Below are 13489 nucleotides of genomic sequence, written 5' to 3' on the forward strand. Positions count from 1 at the left end.
CTATTGAAAACTACCCAACTACGACTCATAACTGGCAAAATCTGACATTCGGATGACGTTTTTCAATACGGCGTCATATACGAGTTCGTAGTTCTATTTTTGGCCATTCTCCAGATAAGCTTAATATAAAAAATGGGTGGTCAACAAAGTTTCTGATAATATCATCAAATCGCTGTGCTAGTTCAATACAGTAACAAGTAGAAGAACAGTACTTCTGAGATATCGCATTTTTAAAGTTTGGTGTAGTGATATAAATCACTTGAAAGAAATTAAATGAGACAAGAGCCTAAAATGAGTTTGTTGAGGTATCTTGATTTAGTTTATAACATGGACATTAATAATTTATTAATTAAACTTAGGAAATCAATGATTTTTCTGTTACTGTTTTGACTTGTTATTGCATTGAATTGAAACTTCAATAATATTTTACCTTTTTAAATATTAACTCAAATAGATAGTTTTTTGTCTTATTATTAATCGACGTAAGGATACAATAAAAATGATGTGAAACATAAAAAATAAGTAAATTGTTGAATAGAAAATGAAATATCGTAAAAAATAAAAAAATAGTTCAATCCACTTTTCATGTTCTTCACCCCGAGATTGACTTGATAAAGCTTCCAGATTATTGTAAAATTCGTGATATGGAATTAAATTGTCCCTACATAACGATAGAAGGTCACATTTTTTTGCCAATGTTATTTTAGGACAGCTATCATAGGCTGTGGGCAAAATTTCCAGTGAGCAACTATCAGGACGTGTCTGACGTCCTCTGCGCGATCTTTTCCCCAAATTTACGTCAATTACTTCAAAATTTTCTATAGAATACGAAGTTTGGTAGAACACCTGATCAGGGGTTGACTTTTCAAACTTGATAATTTTAACTTCATTCCATGACACTTTCTCGTTTCTTTGGTTTTTTTGAGATTATTGCCCATTGACACAGTTGCTGCTTTCCAATCACTAACGTCAGATGTGCCCATTTCACGGACATTGTATGGTTGCCCAGTTTTTTTGGCCATTTTTGCCAAAGTTACAAATTGGCTCGAATGATAGAGAGGACCACTCTTCAAGGCGAGTTTTTTTGCCGCCTCAATCCTCGAGTGCATACAATCACCCTCGTTTTGCGTATGCCCTACAATTAGGTATTTGTGAACAATGGTCTCAATATTTAGAGATTTTATTGCTTTCAAATACATGGTTATTAAAAATTGGATTTTATTCTGTCCGACGCAGTTGTCGGAGTAAAACACAGACTTTACTCCAGTGCATTCCTCTTTTAAATAATTCCACACACACGTTGCAATGTCATTAGCCCCTCTCTTGACTAGATCCTCATGCCAGATTGTACAATAGCCATTGGCAGACCCTATATCAAACATTGTGAAGTTAAACACATTCAGTTTCCTCTTATAATAAGTTAAGGTCACCTTGGATTAAGTCTATTATTGTAAAATCTGCAGTAATAGCAGGGCGCTCGGGGAAAACAGTTTATGTGTTCAATTACATTATCTTTCAGTGATGAAGGCAATGCATTTCTATTTAAAAGGTGCTTTCCTCGTTTGTCAATAGAAACACTGCCGTGATCATCTGTTTTATTTTTTACTGTAGTTAAGTAAGTGGAACTAATATTAAGTGTGTCCATGAAAATTTTTTTGCAGACTCTGTATTGCTGACCCTCGTTTTGAAACTGAAAAGCGTAATTTAGTGAACGGTTACTGTTTTCTTTCTAATATCTATACTTTGGCTCAATCATGTTAATGGACTTCGAAACAAAATCGCGTTGACGAGTGTTATCACACATTTCATAAAACATTTTAAATAATGATTCCCTTATAGTCGAATTTATATTCTCGTGGCATTTAAAATTACAGCGTTCAGTGCATCCAGGCTTAATTGATTTCGCAGGAACAATTCTACCAGATTTGGTTATATACTCCACCAGAATTAACCTTTCTTTTTTAAATATTTTTTTTTCCATGTATCTGGCTTTGTGATAACTTTTCTAGGACACTTCGCAGCAGGAGCATCTGCAAGTACCTCAATGTTAATTTCCGATTGACTCTCAGTTGGAGAAGTTTCAGTGGATCCTTCGATTGGTATGTTATTAAGTTCAACAACCTCTTCTGATGATGACTGTTGAGAAATAATTATATCCGATAATACAGAATATCTAGTGTCGTAACCAAACTCACTTGTACTTGTGATTGCCTCATTGTTTAAAAAAGCATAATCAACCTCCATCTCTGCCACATTATATTGTGCCTCTGTGTTCATGTTAGCATCCATATCAGGTATAAGTGAATCCTCAATCACCACAGCATCAGTTTCCAGAATCACCATCGGTCACTTGAATTATACTCTCGATCACATACAACGTTACTTTGCTCTTCACCTACTGTCACTGTAATATTCTCCCGTTGAATAATTGATTTGTTGATATTTACATTATCGCCAGTTAATGTTGTTTCACCCTAAAAGTGGAAATAGACAAAATAATATTATGAGAATGGATGCACCGATAATATTTGTTTGTTTTATCATCATATTTATTGCCAAAACCATAATTTTAATAAAGCCTAAACGTAGTGACAAAATACCATTTTCAAATTGAAATATTGAAGTTATGATACTCAATATTGAGCATGTCTTACTTACAATTGATGCATCTGCTTTTAGGTAAGCTTCTTATTAATTTATCCATAATTATCGCTATCGCAAGAAACTTATGTCTTAAAACTATTTAAAACACGTCAAACTCACTAACAACACTACCACGCTAACTGTCAATGTTGAATGAATTGTTACTTGTTACTATATTCAGGGCGGGTAACGCATTTTAGTTGTAGTTTCCTGAGAGTAATACAGTAACAAACCTAAAAGATATTGTATTGCATAGAGTCTGTCCAAGATATTAACTTAATGTTTAAGACAATACAATATTATTTCGGAATGGTATTGTATTGAACTAGTGCCTACATCTTCACTGAAGTAAATACTGTAATATTTTAATTTTGATGTTAGGTATTGTATTGTATTTAGAATCCTAACAAGTTATCACAGTGTTATACAAAAACGTTGAGAATATCTCAATAATAATATTTAATTTAGATACGTTACAGGGTTACACTGCTAAAAGTCGATATATGGAATCCAAATCATTAATAAGTAAAAAAACTCATATTTTTAGTTGTTACAGTATTGAACTAGCACAGAGAAATTTTAAAATTAATTAACACCGTGAAATATTGTATTCATATATTATGCACTATAGGGTTTAACTATAACGGCATGAACAATTTTATTATTTGTAGAAGTGAATGTACTTAATATAACTTGTAAGTTTGTACCTAAAAAAATCGTAAAAAAGCGGCAAACTCATTTATTTATCTACTTGATAACTTGTTTACTGCGTTTACGTCACATACTCGCACTTGCTCGCAAACATTTATTGTAATTTATAGTCACGCGTAGTGTTTCTTTGCGTCGTATGGGTCATTTCTTATCGCGATTATCATATTATTTTGTCAAATCGCGTCAACCTCAACAATGGCTCTTTTTCGTAACACGAGATTTTTATTAAAACATCTGTCAAATGGAAAATGTTTGCGGGTATGTTCAGTTTCACGAATTAATCGTTTAGCTGGCCTAGTGCCACTTTCGTAATTTAATTTTGTAACTGGTGTTTTAAACCTATGATTTTTCATAAAAAAAACTTTAAAACGTCATTTGACCAGATTTCGTTGACTTCTGTACCTATGTGTCACTTTCTGTAATTTTGTGTAGTTACCGAAATCACATCACATTTAATTGGTCTGGTTTATACTGTTTATGCAGCGCATAAATCGCTCTTGTAGCAAAGTCATTAGTTGGTACTTCGGTAGTATATTTTGTTGGTTGAGGTAAAAGCTATTGTGCGACACTTGAGTGTGGTGGAATTTGTGTAGTTGTACGAGTAGTGAAAGAGAATGGCAAACATTTTATTTCTCCAAATCACCATGATTCTTCCTAAACATGTTGTATTCTACCTACATAATTAAGTACCTACCTATGTATTATCATTTTGTAGTAACCCATAGATAAACATAAGCAAAGTACATAGTATGGTACCTACTTATACACTACCTACTATTACAGGAAATACGTTTTATATTCACATAGGTACCTACCGACACACTCACTTTTTAGATATAATTTATATAATCAGAAGTACTTAATACTATACAAGAGTCATTCTGTTATGTTTGGTTGAGGTTTGAAATTTTTCACTGCGCTCATAGAGACACCCTACAAACAAAAATGTTTACAAGAAATGGATGTTAGCCTCAACCTCTCTAAATTATGTGTATTTTGCACAACATTATAAGCTGACGCATATGCCGCTCGGCCATTGTGGGTGTCTTAGTGATAACAAACATCAGCTACAAGCCGCCCAATTCCAGCCAACCAATAACTGCATGCAGCTTAATACCAATAGGTCAATCAATGATCATCGAAATCATCTATTAATCATACAAATCTATGCGAATTTATCTATAAGCCTCTCTTATATTGTGGTAAATCAATGGTTATATCTTTAATACTCTGGACTATGTGTTTCAGAGTGTGTCATCGACTGTTCTTTCTCATCATGAAGCCCCCTTAGCGAACAGTGAACTCGTGTTTCCAGGATGCAAAGCACCTTTTACCAATCAGTTGAAGTTCACAAACGCGGAGAGCTACGATCCGGTACCCATATACAGAGTTATGTACAATACTGGCGAGATAATTGATAACAATGAAGATCCGCGACTATCTAATGAGATTGTTACAAAAATGTACAAAGACATGAGCCTTCTGAAAGTACTGGATAAAATATTATTCGAATCTCAAAGGTCTGTATTGGTCACATTGAAATGAAAGTATTAAATAATGGAAAAGCTTTATCATCATCTAGTCTACTCTCAAAATCTCTCAAAGTCTAATCTTTCGGTTTGTGCTGTTAGAGCCTTTGTCATTGGTCCTATTGATCTGTATTTATTGATCTACTTTCCGAGATAAAGAAGCATAAATATGGGCATTGCGGGAGTGTTTACTTTTTGTATGCGAGGTGATAATGCAAAAACCAAATACAATGACAATATATCTTGTGATATACTTACTAAATAACTGAATTTTATTTCACAGACAAGGACGTATTTCATTTTATATGACAAATTATGGAGAAGAGGGGATGCACATTGGAAGTGCGGCCGCTCTCAACCTCCGGGATCTTATATATGCCCAGTACAGAGAGTGCGGGGTGCTTCTGTGGCGAGGGATGTCAGTTGGAGAGTTAATTAACCAGTGTTACGGAAATCATGAAGACTCCGGTAAAGGAAAGCAAATGCCGGTGCATTATGGAAACAAACATTTGAATTTCGTTACGATATCTAGTCCATTGGGTGAGTAAACAGAACAGAAAAGTGTTGTTGACTACAAAATCGATATCCATGTTATAATCAAGGAGCCACGGTTTTAATGTTGGGAATTGCGCAGTAAATTGTTCGAAATGCATTTTCAATCTTCATACTATCCTGTGATAATAAATGTTTTCGTTAATTCTATAATTTTTTGAGTCATTGGTGTTGACAGATGTCAAACCCCATGTCATACAATCATAATATTTATTCACATAGATTTGACGCATGCATAGTTTTTAACATTCCCTGAGGTGGTCAGTTTATCGGTATCAGTGGGTTTATTCTATACACAAGGCGGCTATCGACGGTAGTTTATCATATTTATGTATTGAGGTATTCTAATTGTTACAATAAGTTAATCGTCAAAACTGTCTATCTCGCTCTAAAAGTTAACACCCAAGAGAGGGGCTGTTAAAACATAGCACTTTTTGACAGTTTAGACGGTTAACTTATTGTGACAATTAACTTCCTCAATACATAAATATGATCAATTACCGTCGATAGTCGCCTTGTGTATAGAATAGACCCACAGATGGTATCCAGTTAATGAAGTACAGCATCACAAAGAGGAGGAGATTAGCCTAATCTGAATGTGACTGTACAATTTTTGTGCATCATGGAGCACCAGATTGATTGTATCGGTACCTATATTAAACAACTTGTTATGAAACAATCTCCTAGTCTACGTTTTTCTGTTAAAAAAATAAGTATGTATTGAGTACGCAATTCTTCTATCAAAAAGCAATATGTAAATTCGGTGCTTTCTTATTATTCATTTATTCATTATAATTCACAAATAGTTTTTTTAGTGAATATTTGAACAGTGTTGGAGGTCTTGTAATCAGTTTGCATTATACAACTTTATAGTTTTTTTTTAATATCGTGAACAAGATAACATATTATCAATTTGAATTATTATCATTTAATTAAGGGCGGACGTGCTCAGCGTGGGTCAAAATGGAGCTATTTTTCTATTTTCAAAGCATGATCCTGGACATACCTTAAACATTGTAGTTAATCTATTTATATAATGTTGAAGCCTTATTATCCGTTATATTTATTTTAAACATTTGATGACTGCATAAAATATTTTTATTACATAAAATAGTATTCTTTTAAACCTCTCGCTCTAATGTTTTAGAATATAGTCATATTTCAGTACATAAATGTGTAGTGGTGTTAAGATTTTTTACATTTATTAATTTTTAAACGCATTTATAAAACCATCAGTATAATTTATATCGACATTATTATAGTGAAATATTTACGATAAAAAATTATATTGATAATCTCTGTGATCCCAAATTTGACAAGAATTGGGCATTTTATTATTCAAAAAATGGGCAAGATTAACACATTTGAAGATAATTCTAAAGATACTAATTATAAGCTATGTCTTTGACCATTCAAGTGTGATAAACATCCTTCGAATAATGATTGCTTTATACTAATTATTGACCTAAGAATAAGGTAGTGTTTTTTTGAAATATGCCATTTCTTTTGGCATTCCCCAGTGGTTAAGCTACAACGTACGGCCGTAGCCATAAATTGATAAAACTATAATTGAAGTAGGGAGTAAAATGGTGTTAACGCGCGTGTTTGAACATGTACCTAACCGTTTTTTTTTTTTTTAAACGGTTTCATGTTCAAACACGCGCGTTAACATCATTTTACTCCCTGCTTCAATTATAGTTTGTCAATTTATGGCTACGGCTGTATGTTGTAGCTTAACCACTGGGGAATGACAAAAGAAATGGCGTATTTCAAAAAAACACTACCTTATTCTTAGGTCAATAATTATTATAAAGCAATCATTATTCGTAGGATGTTTATCATTTTAACGTTTTGGGGGGGGGATTAAAAAATAGCCAAAATCAAAAAAGTCATATGTGGTTTTGGTACTCGATCAACATTTAACACTATAAAATTAATTTTAAAATAATAATCGGTGAAATTTTACGTTTCGTTTGTTGTTTTATCTGTTTTTTTTCTGCATACTAGAATTGGTGACGTACAAGGCATTCAAATCAATTTATAATATTAAAAGAGTTATATAAAGAAGTCAAAAATATCCACCAAACCAATGATATTTTAATAATTTTTTACATCGTTTTTTGTCAGTTTCTTCAAAAACGTAAAATCGGGTTTTTCTTTCACTGTGTAAATTTAGTTTGTATATTAATGTAAAAAAAAATAGTGGATTTGTATCTAACAATTTTGTATACTTTGCAATTTCATATCAGGGACACAGCTTCCTCAGGCGGTAGGCTCTGCGTATGCGTACAAACGGACTCCAAACAACGATCGCTGCGTCATTTGTTATTTCGGGGAAGGAGCCGCCTCGGAAGGTGACGCTCATCCAGCGTTCAATTTTGCCGCCACTCTGGACTGCCCTGTTATATTTTTCTGGTAATTTTATAGTTCTACATTGCTTTAGATAGCATAGTATATCTGGCGTAACAAAGACTCCTTACTAAACGATTACTTAGCCTTCAAAATACCAATAACAAAGTGTCAAGATTAACTTGTGACCAAATAATTTAATTCATTCACGAAAGAGCCCTGGTCCCTGCTAGTGCAATTAAATTGGCATAGTGGATGGTAGAGTCCCCGAGGGAAGGTTTACAGGACACAGGTTTCGACAATATGCTCAGTGGTTTGGATTTTTTCACACTCACATAAAAGGGAGGGACTTAATCCTCACTTCAGCTTGTTATACGCACATCAGGTTTTGGTTCACAATGTATTTGTGGGGTAGTTAGGCTCCAGAAGCTCTAGTTCTATCACTGGATGAGAGTTCCTGACTCCAGATGCCTGCCATTCATGGCGCCAGGCTTATAGATACTTAGAACCAACTCCATCCAGAAAGGCTTTCGTAATTTTAGTCAGCATATCATATTATATGTAGTTACTAGAATTTATGAACCACAATATATTATTATATTCAGTGCTAGAAATAATGCAAATTGACTTTTATTTGAAATTTTATTGACATTTGAATTATTTCAAGAATAATTGTATGTAAAAAATGTAAGAAAGCTGAAGATGACTACCAAAGAAAAATGTTGGCGCCTGGCTATTATTAACTTGCCATTATCCAGAAGTCATTACGACATAATGCATTGTTGAAATTGATACCTACAATAAAATTGTTGTTTACATGCTTTCAATGACACAGGATATTATGTAACTATGCTGATATTTCTCCATAGCCGAAATAATGGATTCGCGATATCAACACCGTCGAGTGAACAGTATAAAGGTGACGGCATAGCGGCTCGCGGCCCCGCTTTTGGAATCAGCACAATCAGAGTAGATGGCACGGATGTATTCGCAGTCTACAATGCGACAAAATTAGCAAAAGAGTTTGCAGTAAAAAACAATAAGCCGGTGTTAATAGAAGCAATGTCGTACAGGTATTTTTCATCATTTTATTTTTATAATATTACAATGCCGCAGGTTTTCATTATTTGTTGTTGCATAATATTGTCACCCCATATTACCATAAAGAAAAAACGTTTATTTGAAAGGTTATCAGTTGCCACAAATGTGGATAGTTTTGGTTTTTCTGCGGTAGGTACTCTTACGTCATGCATAGAGAAATTTGACTCAGTATCAATATTATCCTAACTCATTAAAGTCAATCTGTTGCAGCTGTGTTGACTATACTTATGCGATCCATCTTACAATTTGATTAATCGGCTGAATTCTTTGTATCTGAATTTATGATCTGCCATATTTCACATTATATCTTTCAAAAAAAGTGGCACAAGTACGGAAGTTCGTAACTTACCGGAGGTTTACTGGATGAAGACATCCTTAAGCTTACTCCAATCGGTTACTCCAAGTCGTCTTATACCTCTCGGATAACACTGGATTATAGCATTCGTTCAGTGGCCATCCTGTCTACGAGCTATGTGTCCAACCCATCTCCGAGTTTTGGCATACTTATTCAATTTATATTATGCCGTTTTCATAAAGAATGAATTTTAAAAATGGCACCACTTTTGATGGAACAAAATTACAGCTATTTCACGCATCGTTTAGTTAATTACAACATAGCTGTTAACTATGCAATGAGTTCATAATTAGTTAGTTTAATATAGTAACGTTGACATCTTTACTCATCTGCCATTCTCATTTACAACTAAATTTTGTTGCAAAGTACTTGCATTATTTTGTAAACAAATGAATGAATATATTATAGAGTCGGACACCATTCCACATCTGATGACAGCAGCGCATACAGAGATATTGACGAAATAACCAAATGGAACACCACCGAGAGTCCCATCCACAAACTCAGGCGTTACATGGAGTCCAAGGGTTTGTGGTGTCAAGAAAAGGAGGAAAGTTGGCTCTCTGAATCCAAACGACTAGTTCTGAATACAATGAAAGAAGCGGAGAAAAAACTGAAGCCGGATTGGAAGGAAATGTTTCATGATGTATATTATGACATGCCTGATCATATACAGTAAGTAAACAAAGACTTTTATCTTATTTAGATTTAAAAACAATGTCAGACATTAAAAGTAGATAATGTAATCTAATCTAAATTATATTTTGATTGAGATAGCTACATATTATAAAATTATTTCCTATCAGTCATCAACAAACAATTTTTAAATATTTTAATAATGCCGGATATATTCATAAATTATTATCTGTACTGTTGGTCTAATTATTTTTACTGAGATTTCAGATTGAAATCTAGAGATAAAATTTATTTTTTGGAACATCTAGATGATTATGCTCTTTCAAATTAATTTTAAGCAGAGATTAATTTTCATTACTAATGATTATTTATATTTTATTGATAACATTAACTTCTATTGGAGTATAAAATAGATTACATACATCTTTTAATATTTTATATTCTCTCTATTATTATGTGTAGCTATTTTTGTTTTAATACACAAATTTTTATCATAGTCCAAACATACATGATTTATCAGAAGTTGATGACAAGGGACCGGATTTATATGCCAGTGCATGTTTTTATTAAGGTGTATGCACTGTTATGAGAGATGCACAGAAATCCGTTTTGAGACACGCAGAATCAAAAAAATAAAATTCTATTACAGTATAACCCCTATTTTACGTTTTTTAAGGGACTGGAAAAAAAAACCTAATTGGAGGGAAAATGTAAAAGGGGGGTAATGAAAAAAAGAACATTTAAATTTTATGTTTCTGAAAAAATAACGTTTTATTAGAAAAAAATTATTCAATTTAAATTTTTATTGAAAAAATCATGTATATTAATTTGTTGCATTTTTGTTTTTTTTGTTATGTTTCTTTTTCAAGACTATATAAACATTTAAAAGTGTCATCTTGAATAGCAAAGCTTGTAAAGTAGGTTTTTAAACCCTCGGTGAACCTCATTGCTTCTTCTTTTGTTGGAATATCAACCTCTTCTTCATCAGACAGTTCTTCAGAAGCGCGCCTAACTCGCATATTTTGAATATTTCCGACGTAAATCGCGGGAAAGAAAAACGTAAATGCGGGTATTAAATGTACTGAAATACATCGGGACTGAAAAAATTACACGCAATTGCCGGGAAAACGTGAATTCCGGGCACGTAAAAACGAGGTTATACTGTATATTTATGCATATTTGAGACATTCGTGCATATTTCATAAATAAATGAATATTTTGCGCTTATTTATAAAACACCGTAGATCTATGATAGCTGCTGTGATCAAGACTTTTTTACCTGAAGTATTCACAAAACTGCAGACACAGGGACTTTGCTGAACTGAGTCACTGGAAATGGTGGAAGATGTTAAAAAAATATTGTCTTCCATCCCGGATGTGATTCTGTGTGATGAAAATTCGCCTATATTTCATCCAGAAATCCAGATTTAGAGAATCTACAAAATTGATGCTTACATAACTGAACATGTGTGAATTTATCAGAAAAAGTGAAGTCAACTCAAGCACCTTTATTTAAATTTTACCCAATCACCTCTGTGGATGTTGAGAGGCCGTTTTCCGCATATAAATAAATACTGGCAGATATGCGGAAAAATTGAATGCCAAAACAGATTGAAATAATGGTTGTTGTCTATAAAGTGGAAGCCAGCGGCAAACAAATTTTGAAAATAGCCGAAATACTGGATTATTTAACATTTTTTTCTATAAAATACCCAATTTTTAGCTGCATATTTTTTCGTTTTTAGTGCATATTTTAATGATTTTTGTTGCATATAAATCCGCTCCCTATTGATCAATATGCAGTTGCCACTGATAAAATAAAAGTCATTTATTATTATTATCAATACAATACTCTGGCTTACTTCATTACAGCTTACGTCGCCTGTGATTTAAATACCAACTTGAACAGTAAAAAATATAATTTAAAGATTAGCACTCCTAAACTGTTTCCCACCAGTTTGGGTTAAATATTGGTGTGAGTAGATACAGAATAGATACATTAGCGCGATCCTTAATTATTAGTTTTTCCAATAAAATAGTAGGTAGTCCTGGGTGTATGTTTTCCTTTGGGATTTTGAATGAAGAAATTGAATTACTGCCTGAAATACATTCCTAATGTATTCTACAATCATGGCTTACCGGATGTTTTGCTTGAAATCATCTTGAATCCAAGATGTCAGCCGCTCCAAACATTGATCATGAAAAATCAATCATAACTCCTTATTTATATTAATAGGATTTTAATGTAATATTAAAATGCTAATTTAATTTTGAATTTCAGGAAACAAATGACTGAGATGGAGAATCATGTAAATAAATACAAAGAACATTATCCCGTTTCCAACTACAAAACCGATTAGGCGATGTTTTGTAAAACTAATTTAATAAGTATACCGGAGGTTTAAGAACTTCTTACGTGCGGGGTAGAGGGTACACTCAGTGATGTCTAAATGGATACTAATAATATTTAAACTTGTAAATAAGATGAGCAGCCATTCCTGCTTATAAGACTGTTTTTCCATTATACATAATATATCTATCTGTATTCCGTGATTATTGTGGAACCTGTTAATTTAGTTTTAATAAATATTTTTTCATTTATGTATCAGGAAAAACATTGTTTAACCCTTTTACTCCCATTCGGCCGATATTTCGGCCCACCATACCTATGCGAAAACTCCATCTGGGCCGATCCATCGGCCTAAAGTTTGGATCCAAATTTACGAATTTTTTCCATTTTTTTCCCCGTCATATTTCGTCTCATGTAGATACAGCACTATATTCGGTCTGTGTTAGGTGTGACTAATATTTATTTTAGTATGGCACTTGTATATAATTGTTTCATACCCTAATAACAATAACTCACAAGTCATAATTGCTCTTGCTGTCAAACTCGAAACCAAAGAGGGTCATAAAAATAATAAAACATTATTTTTATGACATATTTAAGTTCTGAGATTTCTTTTAGTTGTTTTATGATTCATATATCACATAATTATGAATTTTGTAATTTTTATGAACTCTGACTGAGCGAACATTGAATGCCCACTGTTTTTTTTGGTAGGATGGTGAAAAAATACATGAATAAATATTATTATAATAGATTTAGTGCTTTGAAACTTATTTTTTGAAATTACTTCATTCCCATATCAGTTGGTCCTCGATACTGTATCAAATTCTCGTGCGATTTCGTGAATTGAATAATATTCTTGAATACCTTGACACTATACGATTTTTTTTGATTACTTTATAAAAATTCTATTTCATAGAGAAATAATAATATGTTTATTTTTTTTCTGTTACTAGATAAGATTAGATTATACTATAAAATTTGATATGTCAATTAAAGCCAAAAAACGCTTGGGAGTTTTCACATATGCTAGGCTAAATCAGCTGGGACTAAAAGGGTTAAAATCTGCTTTGAGATAGTTTTAAATCACCATGTTAATTTAAATTTCAATGACCTGTAATATTTCTTATAACTGCATTGTAATATCTGTGTGGTCTTCGCTAAATTTCTGATAAGTGCAAAACTATTAGCCCTCGTAGTCCGATGCGTAACGCACTCGTTTTTCATCTGGCGGCTCCTGGCGAGGTCACAATAATTTTATGT

At 32.9% G+C, this 13489-nt stretch overlaps 1 protein-coding gene across 1 annotated transcript; it reads left to right on the top strand.

The window, feature by feature from the left end:
• The first annotated feature begins 3460 nt into the window (after window positions 1-3460).
• Window positions 3461-12477, top strand: BckdhA (Branched chain keto acid dehydrogenase E1 subunit alpha). The gene is made up of 7 exons (XM_085942079.1): window positions 3461-3612; window positions 4603-4874; window positions 5167-5423; window positions 7685-7850; window positions 8654-8857; window positions 9649-9915; window positions 12158-12477. Exons 1-7 carry the CDS (start codon window positions 3550-3552, stop codon window positions 12234-12236), a joined length of 1308 nt encoding a protein of 435 aa, XP_085798205.1. The 5' UTR covers window positions 3461-3549; the 3' UTR covers window positions 12237-12477.
• The last annotated feature ends 1012 nt before the right edge of the window (window positions 12478-13489 follow it).

This window comes from Rhyacophila brunnea, unplaced genomic scaffold, assembly GCF_057557595.1.
Source record: "Rhyacophila brunnea isolate RB1 unplaced genomic scaffold, BYU_Rbru_1.0 scaffold_14, whole genome shotgun sequence".
Taxonomy (NCBI): domain Eukaryota; kingdom Metazoa; phylum Arthropoda; class Insecta; order Trichoptera; family Rhyacophilidae; genus Rhyacophila; species Rhyacophila brunnea.